We start from the raw sequence: 26484 nt of genomic DNA, 5'->3' as shown, positions 1-26484 counted from the left end.
CATCAAACTGTAGCAAGAAAACAAACTTTGGTTTGCTCCTCCGGTGTTAATCTTGCCGGTTACAACTGCTGCAGTGAGCTCTTACAGCTGGGCTTTCACAGTTAGGTTGATAGGATAAAAGGATAAACAGGGAAGAATTATCCATCTTGGTGCTTAAATGGGAGCTTCTGAGCACCTCAGTGTGGGTGAGCACAGTGAGCACCACTGTGTGAACATGAAGGTTGAATAGGCTGAACGTGCCCTCCTGTCTTCCAGAGCAACGCTTGTGCCCCAGGTCATGGACTTCTGCAGCTGTTCCCAGTGACTTCACAGGCAGCCCAAGTCCTCCAAAAGCAGGACTGGCTTTAAAAAGCCAGTTTTTTCCCAGCCATCCAGTTGCAGATAAAGTATCCCTTTTCCCTCTCCTGTTTCTGCCTGGTTTATTAGTAAAAGTCAGCAGAGGCACTGTAGGGAGCAGATCCGGGGCCACAGCCCTGTGAGCTTGGCTCCATGCAAGGGATGTGGGAAAAAAAACTTGGTGTGCTCTAATAATTTACCAATCCCTTCTCTTGCTGCTGTTTGCTAGCAATGACTATAAATAAGCACAGGCTTCAGCTTTCTTGCTGAGCACATTTTTTGGCCCTTGGATGGTATGACATGTAAGTATTTAATGTTATCAAAGAAGCCGAAGGTCTCCAGCCTCCTGTCTGCCAAATGAGGTCAGTGTTCTGCATTGGAGGTCTGAAGCCACTGTCTGTCTGAAAGTCCTGCTTTCTTTGGTGTGTCCATCCTAAGGTCTCTTTTCTCTTTGTCCCATCTCTGTTCCATGTCTTGGAGTCATCTCTCATATGAATGTATCACATTTTGAGCTAATGAGAGCTTAGTTTACACCATTTTTTCCACAGGCTTGTGGGCAAAGTGTTTTTTTTTCAATGGGCTTTTATCTGCACACCACAGTGTTGGTGACCCAGGGAGCTGACAGCACCTCACCCATGTAGGCAAGCCCCCATGGGATTGTCTGCAGGCATGACTGGGTCTTTATATTGGTTGGACGTACTAGTAGGGATCCCCTTCTCCCACTTGGGTGGCTGAGTTTGAGCTGTCCTTCCCTGGTCTGGGTGCAGCTGGATGTCCTGGTCCATGGTGCTGTGCTTCGGTCTGGTGAGTTGGGACTCCAGCTCCTAACAAAGCCAATACCCAGATTTTCCATCAGCATGTTCCCGCAGACACCATGGAAGGAGGAGATTCGTTGTCTTTATTGATGCATGTGTGTGTTTTTAAAAAGCTCTTGTGTAGGCACAGCTGTGGCTGGGACTGGTGAGTTCATGGAGCCCACTAAAACCTCAGTGACACAGACAGGACCTGTGCACCCCAGCAGATTGGGGAGGGGGCTGCCAGGAGCTCTCCTCTTCAGTGCCCTTTGCTTTTATCCATTGCAGGTAAAGGTGAGCATTGTTACTCCTCTCCAGAAGCTTTCCTCTGCTCTAACCATGGAATTGTCCCCATCTCCTGTTGTATTTTCTGCCTTCTAGCATCTGCCAGACCCAGGCAGGAGCTGCCCTGCTGGTAATCAGCGTCCCCCTGGGTGTGCTCCTCCCTGGCTGACTCAGTCGGCCCTGGTGCTTCGGCACAGCCCTTCCGAGCAGAGAAGAAATTGCTCTTTCTGCCCTGCCTGTCTAAAGCTTTCCCTCCCAGTCCTCCCAGCAGCTGAGTCACTTCCTTCTTTGAATCTGGCCTTAAATCTTCCTTTTCTCTTTAGCCTGTGATTCACTCCCTTTGTGAGGCTTTGCAGAGCTCCTATGGGAGGATGCTGAACACTGAGATGCTCCTGGGGTGAGACTCCCTCCTTGTCTTGGAGCCACCGCAGTGAGCCCCACTCTGAGGGCTGGGCCCTGTGCCTGCTAGAGGTGTCTCTCAGTATGAGTATTTCTCTTATCTTCGTGTTTCTTTCAGTGCTACATCTGATGTAGCAATAGGAGCCAACTCCTGCCTGCGGGCCAGTGCGTGTAATTTCCTTTGACATCAGCATGTGCCTATGAGGGAACGGCTCTACCCTTCCCATCCTGTTTGATTAGATTCAGTAAGAGAGTCATTACAGCATCTCTGCCACTCCTCCTTGTCACTTGTGGGATTTAAGAAGCGCTTCTGAAATATGCTCAGAGCAAAGAATGCTTCAATTTCTGCTTCTAAAGCCTGGAGGTATTTTTAGTATAACAACTATGCTCCTCAAATTTTTATACTGTGATTTCTTTTTTTTTTTTTTTTTTTTTGTCCCTCACCTGCTTATTTCCTTGGCCTTTGACCCTCTTATGTCTTAGTGTCTTGCTATTTCACAGTTTCCTGGTGTGGAGAGACTCACCAGCCAACAGGGTAGTTAAAAGATGTCACCATGAATTAACAGTGTGGCACTGCTGAACTTGTCTAGACTTGCTCCGGTTATCAGCAAAGTGTGGGGTTAAGTTTGCCAAAACTTTTAAATCCCACTTTTATCTGGGACTTAGGTAGTCAAGCATTAAATCCATTTCACTACCCTTGCCTATCCTAGGCATACAAATACTCAAGGTGCTTAGCAAGCATCCTGTGGGTACCTTGCCCCCAGAGCTGGGGCTGAAAGGGGTAAGGCCAAGGACAGACCTGGTTCTGTGAGGGTCCAATGGCTTCCACAGCACAGAGGTGCCCACGCTGGTGCCAGAGGTGCCAGAGCATGTTAACAAAACATTTGGGATTAAATGAGTGGCTGGCTCTGGTGCCTCAGTCACTCTGTAGGGGAAGGGCCTGTTTGTGAGACTGCTATACTTATTTTTATGTGTGCAGGCTGTGCAGCTGCATCTGTCTGTAGCTTGGGTTTTCTAAGACGTGACCAGTGACCATTTTCTAAAGAGAAAAAAAAAAGTCATTTTCCAGTACAGTAAGTCTGTAAATAAAATGAAATCACTGTTGTAAAGGAACTTTGTTTTTGCAGAGAGGGACTGGGCTATGGAATTTTTTAGGCAAAGAAGACTTGTCATCCAAGAAGAAGACTTCTTCATTTAAGATGATTTGTACAAGAGACGTAGCAATCAAGTAAATGAGAACTGCAGTTTCTAACAAATGCTAATAATTGTGAGCTCTTATTTTTAATAAAGCTTCAGCAATCACATTTTTCACCTTCAAAACAGGCAGCTGTTGAGAAAAATGTAACACGTCCTTTGCATGCTGATCTAACATTGTATATATTTGTTTTCTTTTGCATAGAACGAGGTGATCAGCCAGCAGCTCTCTGTCATTTTCACTCATTGCTATGGACCGTACCCAATTCCAAAGCTGGTGGAAATTAAGCGCAAGCAGACCTCCCGCCTGGGTAAGTGTGACTGGCAGATCCTCCTTGGCTGTTGCTGGCCAGGTGCTTGCGGGAGGGGACACAAGTCAGAAAAATCTCCGTTTGAAAGACAGAATTAGAAGAAGGAAGGCCTCAAACACAGCCTGACCTAAAACTCCCACTGACATCAGGAAGGTCATCAGGTGCACTGGAGTGGGGCTGTAAATCTGCAGAGATTTGTCTGTGTTGCTAATTAGGCTGGGATCCAAGCCTTGGGGCTGGAGCCAGGTGTCTGTCTCGCTCTCCAACCACCCTGGCTGGCTGCAGGTGATGCTGCACCAGCACAGCCCTCCCACCTTGGTCAGCAGAGCCCAGAGTGTTTTCAGGGCATTGAGAAAAGACCCAAGCAATTTTCCAGGACCCTCTTCCCTTTGAAAGGGACTTCCTTGCACGGGGAGAGGCTTAATAGGGTATAAATGAGCATAGAGCCTCCCAGGATGTGCTGAGCTGCACTTTGCTCTGGGTAGCAGAGCTGGGAGGCTGTGCCAGTGTCACACGGTGGGGACGGCACATGGCTGTCATTTCAGCAAAGGTTGTCACGGAATTCAGAGCTTTGAATTCCCTTCGTCTGAACTCCTTGTGGTTGTCTCAAACTGTCCAAAATAGCTCTATTGGCTTTACTCACTAAAAACAATATTCTTCTATTCTGTTGCCTTCTTTTGTCAGGGAAATATTCACTATGTTCCTGACCGCTTCCAAATTAAAGTTATTGGCTTCTTTGTTTTCTTCTTTTTGTGATTCTAGATCCTCATTTTCTTAACAATAAAGAGATGTCAGATGTCACATTTCTGGTGGAAGGAAGACCGTTTTATGCACATCGAGTGTTGTTATTTACTGCATCACCAAGGTAAAATAGAATGCATCTCTGGTTTTAAACAAAAATAGAATTTGATTTTGTGGGTTTGTGGGGTTTTTTTGTTTGTTTTGCTGCTCCAGTTCTTTGAGGGCTAGTGGCCCAATCTTCAAGTTTTTCTTAATCAGAACATCCCACACCTTGTTTCTGGTTGATCTGCCAGACATTTAACAAATGCTCCTGTCAATAGATATTTATCCAGTGAATGATCTATGCTTCTGCCATGTATCTGACTTCATTCCACTGAGGCACATTGGCTTGGTGCTTGTTACTGAACCCAGTTCTTGACCATACAGGAGTCATAATATTTTGAGTCTTAGTAATTTATCTTGTGAGTGGTTAAATAATGCCTTGCATCAATTTCTGCAGTCTCCAAGAAAAACAAGCTACTATCACACAATTCATTGACAGCATTTGACAACTTTTAAATAAAATAAAATATCTGTGAAACATACCATACTGTATCCAAAGGCAGTATTTATAGTCTGTTTCCTGTGCTCAGAAGCCTGAATGTGGGTTACCCAGTTCAACCCAACCCAAGAGTTGCTCACAAATGTTGTTTGTATGCAGCTGTATAATTCAAGGTGTGCTTTGAAACAAATCTTGCTGGCCCTCCATAACAGTTTATTTCAAGATGTGGCAAGGATAAAGCACTGAGTTTGGATAATTTAAGCAATAAGGGAATCAATGCTAGTCATGCTGCCAACCCACAGCACAGAGTAAAGAGATTTGCATAAAGTAACTGCAGTACCTGACCCTGCCTTCAATTAAGAAATGGATATTGGGGCTTAGAGCTTCTTGGTAGATGTACAAATATGTTCCAAATTCCAGCTTTAAGCCTACTAAATTGTGTTCATAATAGAGTTTAACACTAGTGAAAACAAGTAAATTGTGATCTGTATTTTAATTAACAAGATACAGTCATAATATGGAAAAGGTTACCATCCAGCAAATACTGGTCTTGATAGATAAGCTGAGCTTTGAACTACTGCTAGATGAATTATCAAAGAGAGGAAGTACAAGGGCAGGTGTTTCTGGCAACACATTTCCCATTTTCACCTTCTGATCCATGGGAATACCTGATTTTGTGAGATAGATTGTTGCATACATGTACATCTCACATAAGTCTGCAATTATTAACTAAAAAATTTTTTTTTCCTGAGATTTGTGTCTGAATTTTGGGTTTTGATAATCAGAGAACAGCAACCTCCAGTTTTCTCTCCTGACTCTTCTTACACAATCATACTGAGTGTGTAGGAGCATTAAAAGTCTTGGTGTCCTTTTTTTAATATTTTGTTCCAAAACATTTTTTAAATGTTTTATGTTATGTCCACCATAATGGACATAAGCCAAAATTTATTGCCTTCAAAAAAGGAAAACGTTCAGGTTTTAAAGTTGCAAATCTTCATAAAAGATCATGCCTTCAAGAAAAAAAATTTTTGGTTCTGTAATATGCGTCATTACAGAATCTGAATTTTGGATGTACATTTTATTCTATTGTTATATTAGATGTATTTTTCAAAAATTTCAAATTGAAATCTTCTAGAGAGAGGCTTCTTCTTTTTGGTTTGAACTTTATGTTAGTGTCTAAATCTTGATGCTTTTTGGTGGCAAATACGTTCATTTCAGTATACTGTTTTTGCAAGAGTTGATGCTGTCATTCCACTGCACTTCTGTACAGTTTTTACTGCATTTTTCCACAAAGATAATTGGGCTGGTATTTCAATTTTGTTTCTTTTTATTTAGGTTTAAAGCATTGCTGTCTAGCAAGCCTTCATCTGATAGTACTTGTATTGAGATCAACTACGTGAAGTACCCCATCTTTCAGGTACAGTCCTCACGCTGAATTTTAATGGAACTTGTAGGAGGAACATGCATGCCCTGTCCAAATTAGTACCTATGTATTTAATAAACCAGAGCAGTGGTTTCACAAGCACAGGCTTCATCTCTGTTCAAGCACTGCAGAGTGCTATTGATTGCAGATACAGCATTTCACTGACATGGGCTGTGCACACAAAGCACTGCCTGTCAGCATAAGGCATTTCTTTCTGTAGTTGGCTCTTTCTGTATTTAATGGACAGGTTTGGAAGAAACACACTTCATTCTCTTCCTTAGCAGTGTTCTCCAATCAATTTTTGCCATGAAAAGGCAGAGCTTGTTCTCTGTACCTGTAGCATGTACATGGATATGCTTCCCTTACTTGGAGCTGGAGCTCAGGCAGCTCCATGTATCAACTGTTAGTGCTGCACATAATTCCCAGCTGCCTACAATGCCTGGGCTCCCGCAGAGGGATCTGAGCTGGCCTGTATTACAGTGAAAAGCTCCTCCACCTCTTTGTCATCCATGCATGCCCACACACAGCTGGATGAAGGTGGCTTTTGCCAGGGAAGGAATAAGGGAATAACCATTATATATGCTGTGTTTGTCCGAGTCAATGATGCACTTAACAGACTGGGAAATACACTGAAAATTCAAAATTAGTTAATCAGTTTCCTGCAGTTTGGAGCTCACCAGGAAATCCAGACGATTTGAGGGTGAGGGTTGAGACATTACCTGTGAGAAGGAAACACTGAGCTTTGCAGAGAGAGAGAATAACCATGTATATCTTTGAAATCAGGAGGCCTGGGCCATTTTTACCTACAAATCCATTGTGGTGTTAGGAGAGCCTTGGGTATTGCCTGCATTGTCCTCTTTTCCTCTATGTCTTGGATTAGTTTTTATAAACACTCCCTTTGTTTTATTACAGCTGGTTATGCAGTATCTTTATTATGGAGGTGCAGAGTCACTCCTGATTAAAAATAATGAAATTATGGAGGTAAGAGACATTTATTTAATTGCAGTGGGAGCGATGCTGACTGACCTGTGTACATTCGCCCGAGGGCACGTGGCTATAGGGCAAGACCTGAGCACTCCTGTAAGAGCCAGCAGTGCCTCTCCCGGAGTGCCCAGGCTCTCTGCAGTCCTGCAGGACACTGGGAGACTGCAAATACTTACTTAGAGGCAAAGCTGGTGTTACCAAAATCTGGAACCAATTTCCAGGAACTTAGTGTTCCATCCTCCCTATCTCTGCAGTATTAAAAACATACGATTTGGTTCCTCACATGGGAGAAGTCTTGGGCATGTGCTGGGCTTTAACCATGAGAGAAGTTCACTGGAGACACAGTTCAGTTCAATTTCAGGCATGTGACTCTCAAATTTCATGAATATAACCATAATCTGCTCCCTGAGATACAGAGCCTTCTTTGCCCCTTTCTCACTGGATGTAAAACATCCAGGTGCTGTTGTGGCCTTTTGCAAAAGCCAAACCAAGCCAGCTGTGTAGCCACACAACCACAACCTTATGGATGTTAAGTCATCCCCTTCCAAATACTGTGTGCCATCGTTGTCAGCTATGATTAGCAAAACCACTCCAACTATACAGAACTAAGATACATTGAGCAAATTCTTGATAGTCATTCAAGGAGTTTTCAGGCAGCCAAAAAGAATGCAGGTCAGTAGATACTAAATTCGGAGCTCCTTAAACAGCTGGTAATCGTCAGTGTCTGCCACCACAATCACAGGGTCATATAATATTCCAAGTTGGAAGAGACCCATAAGGATCATCAAGTCCAACTCCCTGCTCCTTGCAGGACTATGTAAAGCTAAACCACATCACTCAGAGTGTCGTGCATGTGCCTTGAACTCTGTCAGGCTCGGTGCCATGAGCACTTCCCTGGGGAGCCTGTTCAGTGACTGACCACTCTCTCCATGGAGAACCTGTTCCTTAATGGCCAATCTGCACTTCCCCTGGTGCAGCTGCTTTCCATTTCCTCGTGTCCTGTCAGTGTTCCACTGTTGCCTGTATTATTCTGTCCCTATAACACACTGCAGTCTGGCAGCCAGAGGATGGAACTGGTCAGGACTGAAATTACTCCTCCTCTCTAGTGCAGGCAGTGGGTTTTTAAGTAAGCATACCCACATCGACTTCCTGAGCTGTATAGGAAAAGTTCACTAATTCTCTATTTTCAAAACTCTTGAGTGTTTTGAAAGACCTCCTGAATTTCTAACGTTTTCTGAGATACAGAATCTTAGACTAGGCAGTGCAGTGGCTTTATAGAGATGTGTGTTTTATCACCTAGGCTGTTAAAAAGCTTGTGCTACATTTCAGCTGGCAGCTTGCTCTACTTTTGTGGCATCTCAAAACTTCTGAGACTCCAGAACGTATGACTGATTGATTGATCTCTTGATAACAGATCTGGCCATGGTTCCTCACAGTTTAAAGTAATTACAAACCAGCACATGACTCCTCGAGCCACAGAGGCAGCTGGAATAGGATTTGGCTTTATCTTTCAAAACTGCATTTAGTAACTTGTCTTACTACAAATATGATAACAAGAAGCACCAGAAATACTCCACAGAAATCTTTGCTGCAATTCATAATTGGGGCCAGCTGGCTGCTATCACATCAGCACTGCAGATTTCCAGCACTTGGATTTATTTATGGGATTAAAGTAGATCTTCAGCAGACTGCATAGGAGAAGTCAGAATAATGTCATGGAAGTTTCAGGGGTTTGTTTGTTCCCCAGTGCAGCATGAGAGCCCCTTGGGGATGCACAGGTTAGCTTTTTGTTATAAGTCCCAAATAATAAAGGCTGTGTAAAGGCCTGAATACCTGCATAAGTGCTGTTTAAACACGGAAACAGCTTGGCCTAAGGTCTGGCTGGGTTACAGCAAGGTGTCAAGCAATGAAGAACTCCAACCTGCTTTCTAAGGCACAGCAGAGAGCCAGAGACAATGAGCTACCATGGAAAGACAGAAAATGAAATTACTTTTCCCTGCTGTAAACGGACAGAAAAAAGGCAATAGAGGAAATCTTAACACTGCTGAAATCAGTTGGAGAGCTCAAAATTCAAGCCATGTTCACACCACAGGCATGCAGAAATGCCAAGGCAGTGCCAGGGTAGGCAGTATAGCCAGGGGGGATGCAGGGCCAAAGAGGGAGGTCGGTGCTGGTGTCAGGAGGGCTGGGGTAGAGCAGTGATAGGCACATGGCACTCACATGAATGCTAGCTAGGCATTCCCTCACAAAGCTGGTTCCCACTTCTGTGCACTCTTTCCTTGGAGTAACATGGACCCCAGACAGTGTTTCAGTGCTCCTGGCCTGGACATCCCCTTCAGTTGCTCACAAGTTAGGACAAGGAGCATATGGAGATCTGATTCTATTCCCTGGAGCCTGCTGAGGTGGCAGATTTAAGGTCTATAGTTTCTCTAGATTAAGACTGTCCAGGATGGTCATCATCATTTGGTTTAAATTCCTCTATACTCTTGATCCTGACCTTTCTGCTGACCTCCCCACATCCAGCCTAGGTGCTCTGTTTCAATAAGATCTTAGGGAACAGTTGAAAGTTGAACCAGAACTTTGGTTTCTGGGGATGTATTTGCAGGTCCCTTATTGCAGAGTCATGTTTACAAAATGACAGAATATTCTTCAAGCTGCTGTTTCCTTTTTCTTCTTGTCCCATTCCAAAGTCAGCATGTGGACCTGAGCAGCCTTTGGTGTTCTCTCTGAAGATTTCCACAGTGTGATTTAGAAGGGACTGCAGAGGGTTAAAACAACCAAGCAATCTTCTCATTCTGACTTTTTGTTGGTACTTTGATGCTAACTGAAGAAGGGACAGAGAAAAAAATATAACGAAACAGTAAAGAAGCAAGCTCTGATTCTGTATCGCTCAGCAGTTTTTGACTATTTTTTCCTTTTGTTTTTTTTTAGCTTCTCTCTGCTGCTAAATTTTTCCAGCTTGAAGCTTTACAACGACACTGTGAGATCATTTGTGCAAAAAGCATTAATACAGAAAACTGCGTGGATATTTATAATCATGCCAAGGTAAAAATAACTGCATATGCTTGCATGTTGTGTGTCTGTTGTCATCCTCCTAGGTCAGTTTTATAATAAGTAGTTATATGTATATATATCTCATATGCTTAGTACATTTGTTGCATGTTTAAGATTTCTCATTCATTTACTCGGACTGACTGATTAATAGGTACCTGGTATAGTGACAATCCAAAATTAGGTAGTCTTGAGTCCAAGGTGACAGCCTCTCAGCCCCTTCCCTGAGTGGTTCAAACTCAATTTGAGTGTACCACTATGTGAGAGATCTGTCCCTTATTTATGGCAACACAAACTGCTGAGTTGATTCTACAGGAATCACTAAGTGAAGTAGGCATCTCTGCTTTCACCTTCCAAGATGCATTTTCCCATTTCTATTACCTGTTTCTTCCTGCCTGAAGCCCAGTGGGGTGATACACTCAATGCTGGTGACACCTTGTCAATATATAAAAAGCCACATTGTGGAAGTGCAATGGCTCAGAGCCCTGCAAGGATGGTAATGAGAATTTTATGTCTTGGAGAGTTTCTTATTGGAATCAAATTATATACTTAGCTTGTGAGGTTGCCTAAGTCATTAGACACAAAAGCCTGGCATTTCTTGTCCTAGAAAACCTATTTTCACGCATTGGTGGAGGTGGTTACCACATTGATTAGTTTCAGTTTTTTCCCTCCTCATGTGTAGTAGCTAGATTTTCACTTGGAAGATGGAAATGACACACAAATAAGTGCAGTGAAATATTTTTTAGGTATTTCTTAAGAGATTTTCTCTCTAACTTGCACGGTCTATACAAAAGATAAACTGATGCGTTGTGACATGGAGGTTTGATTGAACAGAGTAATCCTGCAGATTGCTCCAAACCCCTGCAGATCTGACCTCCATTCCCATCATCAGGTATTTCCTACAGAGAATAGTAATGTTAGGTCTTCATGTACAGATAACATGCAATCAATGTTTGAAATAGCACAAAGTTCCACCTATAAAAATAAGCAATATCTGTAGGTCCATTTAATGTAAGAAGGAAAAAATTACAGTGCAGGAATTGTTTGAAAAATATTTGAATTGTCTTCTAGCTCATGTGCGAGCTTCTCAATCTGTATTGCTGTTGGTAAAAATAATAATTTTTGCTTTAAAATCATGTTTTCTTTGAATTGTGAAATGGGGCTGTTATTTGCATCCTGACTGAATAAGATTCTTACATGCTGTAACTTAACAAACCCAGTGGCTAAATGCAGCTCTTGGTTTTCCTGTAAGAGCCCCAACCTGCAAGTTATTTGTGTCTGCACCTCCCAATGGAAGCAGTGGCAATGGGGTACCTGGGTGGGTTTTACAGCCAGAGTCATGTTGGCACTGCTGTGGGTAGGACATTGAAGCAATAGCCAACCTGGTTGTGCATGAATCTTTCACTTCTGGAATTAGTTAAGTTAGAAGAGACCCTTAAAGATCATCTAGTTAGAACCATGGTTAGAGACACCTTTCTTGATCTTGCTGCTTTGCAAGCTCCTCTGCACCTGCAGGACCTCCCCTACCTTTCCAGAGGAGGATGTGTGAGCAGGTTGGCCCAGAGACCTGTGGAGCACAGCCTTTGTCATGAAGATTGAGAGAAAGATACAGTTTGGTGGATGGTCCCTTGCAGGGCCAGGAGTTGGACTCAGTGATCCTCGTGGATCCCTTCCAACTCAGCGTATTCTGTGATTCTGTGATGTGGATTTGGTCATATTTACAAATAAAAGCTGACTGGAGAGTACTGATATTACTGATATCCCTATGGGCTTTCCATTTCTAAAATTGGAATCACAGAATTGTAGAATACCAGTTTGGAAGGGACTTCAAAGATCATCTAGTCCAAAATATAAAATGCAAAAATTGCAAAATTGCAAAAATACAAGGTGGCCCAGCACCCTGCCCAGCTGAATCTTAAAGTGTCCCATGCTGGGAAATCCACCTCTGCCCTGGGGAGATTTTTTTCCAATTGCTGATTATTTCCATTTCTCCTCAAATGAAATGTTGCATGTCAGCTTTCTGCAGTCATATGTCTCATCCTTGCTAAGGACAGCATTCTTGAAGCATGGTCTGTAATGTATTCCCAAACCTGTAGTTTTAGGGTGTAACTTCTAGCATGAAATCATGGGTCTGGTAAACTCTGTGGTAAAGCCTCCCATCAATTTCCAAGGGAGCAAAACTTCAGCCTGTGGAATTTTGTTTCCCCAACAGCCAGGGAATTTTAAAATGGAATTATTATGAGAATCATCAGCATAAAATACAGCTTTATTAACTCCTTCCTCTCCATGCATTCATATCTGTAAGGAAGAACATTTTAGACTGTGCCTGGCTAAAAGGCTTAGCTTGTGTATTTGTTTGTGTGCAGCACTTATGCACTGTGTTTCCTGCCTGGGTTTTATCAGAATGGTTATCTTTCTCTAATTTCACTTCTTGTAGTTCCTCGGCGTCACAGAACTATCTGCCTACTGTGAAGGCTACTTTCTAAAAAATATGATGGTCCTCATTGAAAACGAAGCTTTCAAACAGTTGTTGTATGACAAGAATGGAGAAACATCTGGTCAGAATGTACTAGAGGACTTACAGAGGACGTTGGCCACAAGAATTCAGTCAATTCATTTGTCTTCTTCAAAGGGCTCCATTGTATAAAGCTGAGGAAGATGGTAACCCTCTAATCAAAGACCCTGCAAGTTAAGTCTGCTGTTGCAGTTGCTCAAACCTGTTGCAGTTGCTTAAATGACTACCAAAAAAAAGAAAATGTAAAAAATTCTACGTCACATCCAAATAGTTCTGTTTCGGCCAAAGGTGCTGCGCTGGGGCTGTGTCCCCACCTGGATGAGAGAATACAGAAATCGAGTTCCTCCCTGGTTTTGAGCAAGCTGGGTACCAGAGTATCCAGTGAATTGCCCTTGTACTCACATTCTGAACACGAGCCTGTTTGTGGAGCTTGATGCCAGCAAAAGCCAGAACTCACATCAGCGAACAGCAGAAGTCCCTGCCTGAAGGGTAGTGCTGGGGAACACCTGAATTGACCAATTAATCATTTAAGTCAGATTTGTTCCAGTGTTACACAGTTAAGAACTTTATCTATCCCAGAGTCCATTATCTCGTGCATTTAAGAAATGTGAGAACTGTTATTGCTGTCCAGCAAAGATGAGCTGTATTAGAGAGTGAGTAAGACTGTTATAGTTGAGAAAATATACTGGCAGATTTTTAGGGGTGGGAACTTTTTAAACTGTTCATAAAAAATAATGGGGTGGCCTTGTAGTTTAAAACCTATTTCTTAAGCTTAAAATTTAATTTTCAACAGAGCTGTGTTTGAGAATCTATGTAACATGTTTTGGTTTTTTAAATGGTAAAATGTACATTGTGTAAACATACATATGATAAAGTTTTGCTTGTATTCTTTCCTAGGGTGGTATAATCTTGCCTAAGAGGCTATGGTTACACCAAAGAGGCACATTACCCAGACTGTCTCTAATACAGTAGTTGGGGGGGCAGGAGAACTGCATGCTACTCCTGATTTGGGGTTGAAATCAATGACAAACTCAACAAACATGCGTTTGCATGGTAACTGTACCTGTGAAATGTTACCTTTGTGCTTCGTTTTGCCAAGACAAATGCAATGTTACTTCTTGTCAAACTTCATTTGTGAAATTAGCTTATTTTTTTATCTGGTGCAATTGGCTGCAATATGATACCCCTGGAGCTCCTTCTTGAGATGTTAATTTCTGTTTGTTGCAGTGAAGAGATAATAACAGATCTTTACTTTAGTGATGTGTGGATATTTTGCTACTGGCCAGAGATTGTGTCTGAGTTAGACTTTTTAAAATTATAATTAAATATGTACAATAGAATGATTTCTCACTGTATCCTGAGAATGTATAGGTAATCTACAATGCAGGGCTTGGGTGGGGTGGGGGGTGTGATTTAAATGTCAAAGCTGTGTTTATTTTGCAGCGTATTGTTAGCAAGACAAATCTGCTATGTGCCACAACATTCCGGATGCCCTCTCTCTGAAAACCACAGTAAGAAGTTGGCAAAGATGCTGCCTTCTCCATGGCAAAGTGACATTCATATATTTATTTTCTAGTGTGCCATTCTGGGAAATTTAGAAGTTTGTGTGTTAACCTCTTTTCCATCTACATCAGGTGCCCTTCCATATTCCAACTTTTCACGTGCTCAGAGAACACAGTTTTGGCTTTAGCTATCAACACAGTAGGAAGCTGTTTTATGACTGAGATATAAATCCTCCTTTGTGCTTGGTCTTCTAAAGCCTTTACAGTTTCTGCAACAAATGAAAAAATGTCTGAACTGCCACTAATGTTGCAGAGACATGGTGTGTCAGTCAATTAGATCTTGTTTTCTGCATAGTAGAACATCTTCACACAAGATGTTGTCTGGAACTTTTAAGTAATGGCTACTTCTGTGTGAATATTGTGATCATAGAGAAGCAAGACCATAGTTAATACAACAGCAACACACAGGGGTGCTTGTTGTTGCTTGGTGTGCCTTCTCATCCATGGAAACCCATCTTTTTATGACAAAAATAACTAGCTAAGAGCAGGCCTCACCCTGCAGCCTCATGCTTTAAAATAGCAAAGTTTTTCCAACAATAATCATTACATATTAAATGGGAGAGAAACACTGGTAACTCCATGCTAGTCCTTCTTCCGAGTTGAGATTATCTGTAGTAAAGTTCACTAGGTTTATTTCAGCAATAAAGGGCTTAAAAGGGCCTTTGGTGGCTGTACGTGGGGTGGTCACTGTGTTTGGGCACCCTGAGCTGTTACAGGAAGGGACTGCAGCTAAGGATTTATACAGAAATAACTTTTGCCTTTGGAAATGCTGATAATCCAAACATCACAGATGTATAGCTGAGCTGAAGGAAACCTTAAGAAAAAAGTCATAACTTTCAATTCTCTTTTGACCAGTGGTCCCCAGCAGAAGAGCCAGCCTGTGTAAACCTGGCACTCATTTCTCCTGGAAGCAGCCAGCAAAGTTTTGTGGAGCCACAAACCAGAATTTGGAAATGGTGATTTTAGTCTGCCTCTCCTGATGTGAGGCTAGGTGAGGTCCAGCTGAACCATGGCAGACAATTTGCAGCTTGCAGGCTCTTCAAAAATCCAGTCACAGGGATCCATGATCCTCACCATTCTCAGAACGTTTTCCTAAGAGACTTCAAAATTTCTTAATTGCAAATCAAGCCACTTTTTCTTCAAGTCCTGATTGACAGGAAAAACAGATGATCTTACAAGATCTTTTTAGAAAGTTATTCTATGTGTGAAAGGAATTATCCTCCTTGCATCACTAGTATGTCTTTCCTAGTTCCTTTAGTAACTTAGTTAGGTCTCTGATTTTTGCTGTTGTTCCCCTCATTGCTTCCTGTTTTCCCCAAATTTCCATACTTCAGCAGGAGTTTTATACATTAACAAGCAAAGCAGAGAAACTGTTGTTGTGGTTTATGTAAAGCATATCAGAAAATATATTCCCAGATATTTTCTACAAGAACATCCCATGGCTGACTTTGATCTAATCTTTCTTAAAATTTCTAAGGGATTCACTGCTGTCTTCCCAGGAGTTCCATCTTTATTTGTGCATTTGTTTACTACACCTTTCAAAGTATAACACTTTCAATTTCTCTTTATTAAATTTGTTCTGCTCTAATCAGGGCAATTTCTCCACTTCATCAAGATCAGTTGCAATTCTGATTGTGTCTTCTAGCCTGTTTCATAATCTCCAACCTTTATTATGTGTGGCTTCATGCATGGATTCTTCATTCCATTTATCTGGGGTTGGGGGAAGGGCCCTTGTCAATTTATCTAAAAAGCAATGTGAGTTTCAGTGGGTGCCCGTGAATACCATCCCTATCAGATAAGGCTCTTTCCAACAGAGCATTTTATTAGCATTTTTTGAGACATGGTGTTATCATCTTAGAAAATAAAAACCTTTCTCTTCCTTTATTCTTTCTATGAGTTGCAATAATTTAAAAATTTTGAGGCCAGATATTTCCTCCAGTCCTAGTAAAATGGAAAAAAACCCAACATCCTTAGAAAAACATAGGATTTTCTTTTTTAATCATAATTTTCCAGTCTGTAATGAGTAAAGGTGCCTTTCCATCTGTCATTTTTAAACTAATCCACTGCTGTAATATTTGAGGACTTACAGACATCCTGTCCCTGCCTCATGGCAGTTCTTTCCTTATATCCCCACACTGTCCTCCCTTGGTTTCCAGAATTTCCTCACATTCCCACTTTGCTTCACGTGCTGCCAGTTTCCACACTTCCCAGATTTTTTACTGTATAGCCCTGCTAGATTTCTTCCCAAGCCTAGAAGTGGCATCTATGTTCTCCTCAATAGCTGAGTTTCCAATAATTGGCTCAAGAGCTGGGAAGAGAAAAGGATGGGTAATGTAGGAGAGCAAAGGTTTTGGACATCACAGGGAAATGCTGGCATTCTTTTCATTACAAATTTCAGCACTGTCTACTTATTTCTCTGATTTTCCCCTTCTCTATTCCTTAGGCCTGCTATCCTCTAAACACAGCTGGTGGCCAGATGCTCTCTGTTCTGGAACAGGGCCAGGTTTTTAATGGCTAAGACTATTTCTTCCTCAGCTAAAACTTCTTCCTACTTGGTTTCAGCTCCGGAGTTGATTTGTGCAAATGTCTATTAAAGACAGAGGAAACATCTTTAAAAAGGTGTGAAGGTTTAGTAGCCAGGCTCCTATTGGCACTGATGAGAGCTGCTTGCTGAATCCTCCACATGCTGCTTTGGACACTGAGCCTTTTTATACTGAATATCCACTGGCTTCCTACCAAACGTTGCACAGGTCTTGGATGGGCTGAAGGGTGTGTGATGTGCTGGGGGCTTTCATAAATTCTAGTTTTGTTTCAAAGCATAGCAACACGTGCTGCTCTTTAAAGGTTAAAAAGAAGAAGGGAAGTGGTCAATTTGCACTGAAGTAAACTGCTCTGAAGTGGTGCAGTGATGAAAAAGAAAGGGCATCTCTTCCGAGCTGTACCTGTGCAAAATCCGAGGAGGGTTCTGTTTATGGTGTGGAATGCCATCTGGTCTGTGAGGACTCAGGCATGCAGGACCCTGTTTAAGTGGGGTCTTTAAAGTTAACATATTGACATACTCAAGATGAGGATTAGGCCATCCTAGAAAAAACAGCCCTTCCTAGTGCAGCTGTCTGTGGGTGAAATCCTGGGAGAAGCTGGGAACCTGCAGAACTCGTTGAAATCAGCTGCACATATTCAGGAGCTGGTTCTGTCTTAAAAATACTGCTGAAAGATGACAGCCTGAAACCTGCATTCACTAAAGTTATCACTGAAGCCACTGGTTTGGGATTTTTCTTTTTTCTTTTCTTTTCTTTTCTTTTCTTTTCTTTTCTTTTCTTTTCTTTTCTTTTCTTTTCTTTTCTTTTCTTTTCTTTTCTTTTCTTTTCTTTTCTTTTCTTTTCTTTTCTTTTCTTTTCTTTTCTTTTCTTTTCTTTTCTTTTCTTTTCTTTTCTTTTCTTTTCTTTTCTTTTCTTTTCTTTTCTTTTCTTTTCTTTTCTTTTCTTTTCTGTTTTTTGGTGAATGAGATTACCTAAAGCCAAAGACTTTAAGTTAGTCTGTTTGACAAAAGTATATTTCATGTGAGGCTTTGCAAGTGCTTTACAAAAATGAAGGGCCTGATGTTGCTTTCATCCTCTGGCACAGAGATGTTGAGATTTGTAAGAATTTAAAAAGCTGCCTAGGATTTGTCCTAACATTGAATAAACTAGTTTGCAGGAAGTTAGCCTTGAAATAGCCCTAAGATAATATCTGAAACCCCATAGATGAGAATATTATTAATTTTAGATGTCAACCTATAAGCAAACAGACCTGCAGCGCTTCCATACATTTATAGCAAAATTATTATGTTATTTTTTAACTTGGTATTTATTTTGAGGTAAGGCCTGTTATCTTTAGTGGATGAAAACAGAGGCTGTCCACTCTGACCAGATTAACACATTTCAGTACAATTGCACCTGACCTGCTATTTGCAACTGGCCCTCAAGTGCAAAAACCAGCAAAGCCAAGTCTTCAGCTGTGTCTCAATGCTCCATGACTTCAGTGAGGCCACTGCTGAGAATATTATACATGTGGTGCCCAAAGCAGAAGGAAAATCTGGAAACCTGCAGAAAGCCTAATGGGAATTTGTCAGCTGCCTTCAGTGAGCCTTTGAGCTGGGGAAGCAAGCTCAATGTGGGTAGGAGGAGGGCATTCAATTTCTTTTTGTTGCCCTTAAGCTGTCATTCCTTCAGCTCTGTCCAAGACTTCCTGCAGGGAACAGCCATGAATGGCCTAGAGTGTGTTTATCTTGGATGCTGCACAGGACTTAAAATGTAGTATCTCACCACCTCAAAGTCAGGAGTCTCATTAGACCATGGGTTTTGTGCTTTGCTTGGACTGCTTGTCTCTACAACACCCAGGAGACATGGCAGCAACTTACAAGAGAGGTTGTATTGGCTGGATAGGTTAAATTCTACAAACACTTTGTGCTTTGCATGTTTATTTGGATAAATCTGCCCACTTGATTGTACCAGAACAGCAACTTTGTTGTTTCTTCTCCTTTGGAGAAGCATTTTTCACCTTTCTTTTGGGCTCACAGTTTTGTTCTTTCATCCTGCAGAGGATGATACCTTGTGAATGGGCGTGCTTAGCTTAGGCACTGTTTTCTGTCCGTGCTGGATGGCACAAAGTAAGGAGGTCTTAGTAAGGGAAGAGGATTAGGTACAAGAATTTGAATGTATAACCTCAGATCTTTGCCTCTGATTGCAGAGATACAGTGTTCACTGTTGCCTAATTCATTTGTTTCCCAACTCAGAGTTTCCATGAAATCAAAGGGAAGGGGGGAGCAGCCCCATCTCCCACCACTTGCTTGGCATTCCAAACCAGCCCAGTTGGCTCCAGTCTCTCCAGTGCTCTCACAGAGAGTTTGCTTGGTCCCATGCTGGGATATGGCCATGGAGTTTAAGCAATTGGTGGCACTTTCTTGTCCTTACAAATATCTCTGCTGCTGCTGCTGGTTAACTTTGGTCTTTCTACCTCCCCATCATCTCTGCTGCTGTGTTATCATTAAAACTTGCATTATTCAGCTTTGCCCAGCACAGTGAGAGGCAATCTTGTTTCTTACAGCCTTTCTAAAGCAAACAAATACAGGGAAAAAGTCTCGCTGAAATACCCAATCGAAAATCATTTATGGTTTACAATAAGCCACAAAAGAAAAGGGAGATGCTCAGAAACAAAAAAAGAGACTGCCACTTTTGGAAAATCCAATGTGTTAGGAGGTCATTTTAATTAATTAAGGTCAAAACCTTATTCTGGCAGGGACAGATTAACATGTTTCAAAACATCTGGACTTGTTACAGGTTCAAGAGAGTCCAGCCTGACCCTTTCCCCTTCCCAGCAGTGGATAAATTGAATATCCTGTAGCTTATTGCGTGAGAGGCTTTCAGATGAGCCTTTCCAAAGTCAGGTTCTCTCTGTTCTGCATAGCTTTTAAAGAGCTCACAGCACATCTGCAGACTGGGATTTTCCCCCTGAGCACAGCCAAAAGCCTCCTGTGCCTCAGTGCTGGTTGTGCCTTACTGGGGCAAAAAGTAGGAAGGAGCACAGGAAGCCTCTGGAGCCTCATCAGAGTGAAAGCTGCTTCCCCAGCATCCAGGCAGTCTCTTGGTCAAATACCTGGCTTAACCCAGTCAATTCAATACCTGGGAAACTGATTCTTGTCTTGCATTTACTGAGCCAATGACTAATTGTGCCATTTGGTGATGCAGTAAAATGTGCAGTCTTACTTCAGTTGTGAGTTATGTTTATCCATTGAAGAATACATGGACTATAGGAATGTATCTCAGAGCTTTTTGACCTCATGTTCCTGGCTAAATTCCAATTAGTACTAGAAAACCTTGACTTATTTAAGGTCCATCAGTGCATTTTTGACCAGTGGTTTGCTTTCTGTCCCTGTTTCTCTGGAGCCTTGTAGCTGTTGTGCAGCCATATGTGCTGTGCCAGTGAGGAACAGAGGTGCCTGAGCATTATGCAGACACCAAATAAGTAAATCCCACTCTTTGCAGTGCAGGACATTACTCCTACTGATCTCTTTGGCATCATGGGGAAGGTTGAATAATGGACCTCTGCTGTTTACAGTTAGGATCAGTGCTCTTCTTCCCTACTGTCTCTTGGCTCTGCCATCTACCACAGAGGAGGGAAAAGAAAAACCCACATTCTCTCAACCTGCCCTCCCCACCCCAGTAGCAGGTGGGCTGCTAGGGTATCCTTCAGTCCCACTCCTCTGAAAGCTTCTTGTAATGTGATTTGTACATTAGTTGTCCTCAGAGCACGCTTTTCATTAGATTAAAGTCTGGAAAGTGTCCTAAATCATTCATGGCAGAAGTGAGATTGTAAAATATTGAGTTCCAGTCATCCATGCTGAGAACTTTGTGTTCCTTTGTGCTTTTTGGTGTTGTGTTGGCCGGTTTGGAGGGATTTGGGATTTTTTTTTGCTTGTTTTGTCTTTGTTTGGTTATTTTTTAATTGGGAAGAAAAGATGAAGCATGTGCAATGTTTTGAATTTTGTGTCTATAGTTATCATTGTGTGTATGTGAGAGAGAGAGAGAGATGGACAATAAATAGATCTATGGGATATGTTATGAGGCGTGAAATCATGTTTGTAATGAGATTTCTTGTTAATGGCAGTCAGCCTTCCTTGACGCTAAGCATTAATGCAATACCCATTAGTGCAGCTAAACCCCCCTCTGCTCCTCTTTCCCAAATGGGTTTCACTTTGTACCTAGTTTAGCATTTATAAATATTTGATACAGGGTTCAAGAAGTAATTTACATGTTAAAAATATATGAACGTTCTATGAAAAAATACAAGTTAAGATTCTACTGTAACATCATTCACAAACCAAAACATTGAGAGCATGATGAAATTTGCTCCATTAAAATGGCTGGAAGCCTTTTCATTGATTTCTCTAGTCTGTGGATTAGGTCTGTTTTCCATCTCTCTTTCATAGTGTGTCACCTTTTAAGTCTTTGCAGGGCAGATACATATCTGTAATTACAAAGCACAGTCTCAATCTTTAAATGGAGAATGATCCACTTCTGAATGGCTGAGTTTGTGTCTTTATCACTGAAAGCAACACCTAAATTAGGAAATCCCAATGTGAGCATCCTGAAAAGACAGAAGAGCTAGCACTGTCTGTGGGACAGCTCTTTGCTTCCTTTCTCCTTATTCATATCCATTCCCAGCTATCCCTGAGATGTCTTGGAACGGAAAGCTAGGAAAGAAAAGTGAAAACAAGAGGAAAGGATGTGCCAAAAGTAAGATGTGCAGAGCCATTGTGTTTATCTTGATTTTTTGCAGGTTTTAGGCAGACTCCTAATTTATGTAATACAAACCCAGGAATGGTTATGATTGTTTTGCATTTGTTATGGTTGTTACGAGTTTGGGTTTGGGGTTTTTTTCTAGCAAAGTGGTTTTGTTTGCTGCCATCTTTTGTTGGGGTTTTATATGAAGGTTTCATTTCACTTTTTATTGAGAAGGAAATGAAAGATCACATAACCCAACAGCCATCATTAACAAACACAGAGATCCTGTCCTGCATCCCACAGATGTGGCTTAAATACTGGTTTGTGGCTTCACAGGCATGTTTGAGGTCATCTGTAATTAACAACACAGGTGAAACTTTCTTCCCCTTTGCTTACCCATTTGTGGTGGATAAAAGCAGAATAACAGAGTCAGAGTATGAACAATAGGATGGCAGATGTTTTTCAATGGAGAAAGATTATAGCTAAGAAATACAAATATTTCTGGAACCAAGTATTTTTTCTCAAAAGGACAGATAGACATCTGTAGCTCATTCAAAGATGTCATTCTCTTGGGTGTGTTAGATACTTTTGAAAATTGCCTGTTTTGTGCTGTTAATGATCCAGCACAAGATCACCTTCCACCAGAGAGACTAACTGAGGGAACTCAGAACCAAGGTAGAAGGGAATGTATGAAAAATAGAGGAGCTCAGCCATAATTCGAGGTGGCAGCTTTGTTTGCATTTGTCCACTGTCTCTGTTTGCATTCGTCCACTGTGTCCACAACTTGGTCATTATTTTAAAGAGTATGTTTGTATTTAATTTCTTTTTAATCCTCTTTTTAATTGCTGCAGCACTCTCACAGCATCTTCTCTAAGTGTACCTTAGGTCATCTTAAATCCCATTTGATGTCTGTCTGATGCTGATCCTTTTAAAATCTCCAATGAGATTACGAGTCATTTGTCATTGCTAGATGACAAATGAATTGTAACATGCTTAACAAAAATCGTGTTTTGTTAAGGCCGTATAAAGGCACCACAGCATGTGAAACCAGCAAGTTGATTTTTATTATTGCATTACTCTGAAAAAGAAAAAGAAAAAAGAGATCTTTGCTTCTAGTGTGAAATGCTCCCCTTGGCTTGAGAGGACACGTGCAAAGCCTCTGCTGTGAATGCCTCAATAAAATCAGGTTACAAAATGGAAGAAAATGGTATTACAGAAAGATTTTTGAGGAACGTAACTCCAGTGGAGCAGAACATGCACTTGCTAAAGACTGCTCTCTTGCTCTGTCTCTCTCCTGAAGTCAGTGGGAATTCTTAATGGGAGTTACTGCAAGGCTGTATGGTTTTTTAATGCAGTAGCAGATGTAATTTCCCATCCAGTCATCTGCACAGTTGTGGTTGGTACACCATAAAGGCTGAAGGCCAAATCCTGCTGTCATTGCACACAGCCCCTCTGCTTCAGCAGGGATCATAAACATGTATTTATGTTACTTGAGGTTTTTGCTGAAGAAGAATGGGAGAGGACAAGCCTTCCTTCTGCTCCTTGATCACAGGTTTTGCATTCCCAATGACTTTTATTAGAAGCATCATATGCTTCAGAATCACATGCTGCAGAATGAGGCTTGCATGGGACGGGAAAGATTTTTATGAATTTAGACCTGCCTAAGAAAACAACCATTCTAATTTTAGACAAGTTGCATTCCATATCCATCTGTTTAGTGCATCAGTCAGATGTTTACTGTTTAGTAAATTGCATTTGGGCTTTTTTTTTAAAATTTTTTTTGTGGGCATCGCCTGTCATCAGCCAGAGTAAAATAGCACCAAGGACTCCCAGATATACCCACAGGGCCAAACTGTGCCAGCTTCACACACCACAGTTCCATCAAAAGCAAGGAAGGCTCAACTGGGCACATGAAGTGCAATCCCCCTGACATCCAGTTACGTGTCCCGCCTCATTTCATAGAGATGGATGCCTGGGAAAAAAAACCAACAACACATGGTGCCACTTCATCCAAGATAAAAATGTATTGAAATCAAGGAAATTATATTAGACATGGCTGTAGTCTATCAAATCCAGCCCTATATGTAGGCAGAACTCCAAGGGAAAGTTACAGGAGTTATGGAGTTTGCAGAAGGAAGCCTACATAATGAACTTGACAAAATGTCAACTTCGTGTAAACTCTCCTGGTGGGTCTGTACAAAGGTTTTTTTTAAGAAATCTTCATTGGAACCCACCAGAGAATAATAAACTTGCACCTTGATAGAATAGCTTTATTTGTATATACTCTATGTAAATTTTAAACCAGAAGATACATGTCATTCCTTGTACATATCTGACTAGAATGGTGGCAGTGCTGTGCACTGCTGTTTAGGGAATCCAGCTTCTCAGTCCTGGATTTCCAGTTGTAAAGGCTGCTTGGGACCAGCTAAAACATTGGATGGATAAATGCTCACCACTCACTGCTTAGAAATGCAAGAGCAGGATTTGGAACAGATGTTGGCTATGGAGAAGATTGCTTGCCTCTACTCCTGGCTAAAGGACAAGTGCCTCCTTTGCTGTCACCTCCAACAGAAGTGATTTATGGTCAGTGTGGGAACCTTCAAAGTCCTGTTTGGGCTTTCAAAGGAGTCTGAGATTCAGGTGTCAGATGGGAAGGTCCCTGAAGAAGCAGTGTGTACATACATCTACCTACCTGTCTGTCTGTTATCTAATATCCCACTGTTTTTGTATTGAATGGTCTCAGTAACCTGTAAACAAGTGATTGCTCCTGTTGTGCTTCTGCTTTGAAATTCTTTGCATGCACTCTGGCATATAATTCTTTAAGAAAATAAATTATACATATTATATATACATATATATATTGTAGCTTGCAAAATATTCATGTTGAAGAGCCATGTTTTGTGCAAATTGTACATTTATGTTGTGAGCAATACTGCAATACGAACTTTCATTAGTTGTCAATAGTAGATTTCTCACATTCTTTTTGAGTCTTTGTACGTATCCCAAGCTTTCAACCTCAGGCATTAGATCAGCTACTGAAGGAGACTTTTTCTGTGCAGTAGAAATAGCACAGGCTTTCAGTAAATAGGCAGGTGTGCAAGTCCCATTCTGTTTAATGCAAGTTGTGAAGCTGATTCTTCATGCAGGTTGTCAGGCAAATACTCTCTCGTCAGTGCTGAAATTCGTGTTTGGTATGAGGACCCTGTTGCGCTCATCTAGAACAGAATTCAAACCCCAACGCTGCAAAACAAAGTGCTTGACTCCTACTGCCCTCTGTCTCCCGAGGTGCTCCAGTATAAACACAAGGAGGACTTAAGGAACTCCAGGTTCCCTGCCAGATAGCCAATGTTATATTTTCAAATGTTCATGCTACATAGTTTTCAATGTAGGGGCTAGATAAAAGTGTAATACCAGTACAGCTTTAGAAAAGCTACAGTGTTTGGAGCTTGACCTTGAAACTTTTACCTGATTCCTGAACATCATTGGTGGCTTTGTTTGCTCAATGTTTACCTCTGAGAAATGTATGCTATTGATTTAAATGTTTAATATATTGACTGCCTTTTTTTGTATATTTGTTATCATAAAGGTTTGGTTTAAATGCTAACAATTGTGGTCTATTTTCAGACTTGAAATACTTACGGTTCTGTATTTGGAAGGCAAAGTTATTAATGAATATAGCAATTTGGTATTTTATTCCTGTTTTATACAGCTGCCCCCATAGGTTATTATCAGATAGCAATGAATATTGCTGAACAGCAGGTGGAACTCCTTTGAGTGTGTTTATGAGCCATCTCTGTTCAATAAAAATCCCATTGTTTTCTAGCCTAGGAAATGGCTGCTGTGAGTGTTTTTGTTGTTTCTTCTCCCCTTAAGGTGTTTCTTGATGTATTTCAGACAGCAGCAGGACTGGGCTTCTCCCAAGAACCATCTCCCAGAAACCACATGTGTTCAGGATTTTACATCTGGAAGTCCTGATGCTGTTTTCCCACACACATTACTGTCAGCATGCCTGCTGTGCACGTGAAGAAGTGATACGGAGTTGGTTCCCAAAAACCTTTCTCCGAGTGCTGGTCTGCCATAAAATGGGCACATAAGACCTGGGAATGGAGCTCCATGATGCTTAAAATGAAGCATCTGCAAGTGCATCATAGCCAGAGAGTTTGGATGCAGGGAGATCCAAAAGGCTGGAAACTTGCTCCATTATACAGTATTACTCCAAGTGCCTACACATAAGTTGGAAATGGGTATCTAAATGGAAGTCAGGTATAAACAGAGTGACTTGATTAACCTTGTCATGAGTGTGAAAATCAGGTTTTAAAAATACTTTTGGTTTAGCTTTTTTTTACTTTTTTACTCCTTAAATTAATTTGCAGTGTATTCTGACTTGTATGTTTTAGTGGATTTGGAGTCGAATTCTTTCTTCATAATTAGAATCTTTCTCCAGATTATGAAGGAACAGGTTGGTTCAGGAAGCAAAAGAGGGTGACATCCTTTCATGTCTTGTACATAAGTTGTGGGAGTGAGACACCACTCACACCAGATTGGGTGACTGCCCAGACCAGTGGTGGATCTCTCAGGTGCCTTTAGGTTTTGCAAACTCAGCTGTCCAGGACTGGACTTTGGAAAGCAGCTCATAGGGAACTCTGCAGCTGTCCAAATTCTGCAGGAGATGTAGCCTCCCTGGCCTGCCTCCCCGGTATCTGGAAGAAAACAAAGCAAGCCTTCACATGTAGCAAACTGGAATGATTTGTCTCCTTTTCCCAGCTGTGGATACCAAAACAATATAAAACCATTCTTTCTGGGCATTTGAGTTAATGCTTCACTGAGAAAAATAGTGAAGTTCAGCCAGAAATGTTCACACGATTTTTCTGAGTTCTCTGTAAACTTACCCATGTTTTTTCTACATTCTGTTCACATCTGTGTTCTTGAGGATTTCTGTAGAGACTGGAGGCTGTGGCACAGGTTCACTGGGCTAATTAAGGTTTAGGACAGTCTTGTCCACTGCTGTGTTTTCCACAGGGCAGAAATGGACAGTGATGTCTAAACCTGCCCTGCTACAAAGTAGAGTTCACCTAGAGGAGCCCAG

General features: G+C 41.5%; 1 protein-coding gene across 2 annotated transcripts in view; it reads left to right on the top strand.

The window, feature by feature from the left end:
- Positions 1 to 25230, top strand: part of ABTB3 (ankyrin repeat and BTB domain containing 3) — a 174398-nt gene extending 149168 nt beyond the window's left edge. For both annotated transcript variants that reach the window (XM_014877010.2, XM_088165373.1), the window contains 6 exons: positions 3214 to 3319; positions 4082 to 4184; positions 5937 to 6018; positions 6937 to 7005; positions 9940 to 10053; positions 12497 to 25230. In XM_014877010.2, coding sequence (XP_014732496.1) covers positions 3214 to 3319; positions 4082 to 4184; positions 5937 to 6018; positions 6937 to 7005; positions 9940 to 10053; positions 12497 to 12706 — 684 coding nt within the window. In that variant the 3' untranslated portion in view covers positions 12707 to 25230. The remainder of the gene's footprint in view (positions 1 to 3213; positions 3320 to 4081; positions 4185 to 5936; positions 6019 to 6936; positions 7006 to 9939; positions 10054 to 12496) is intronic.
- The last annotated feature ends 1254 nt before the right edge of the window (positions 25231 to 26484 follow it).

Source organism: Sturnus vulgaris, chromosome 5 (genome assembly GCF_052056855.1).
Source record: "Sturnus vulgaris isolate bStuVul1 chromosome 5, bStuVul1.hap1, whole genome shotgun sequence".
Classification (NCBI taxonomy): domain Eukaryota; kingdom Metazoa; phylum Chordata; class Aves; order Passeriformes; family Sturnidae; genus Sturnus; species Sturnus vulgaris.
The sequence above is the reverse complement of the archived record's forward strand: the minus strand, read 5'-3'. Positions and strand labels throughout refer to the sequence as shown.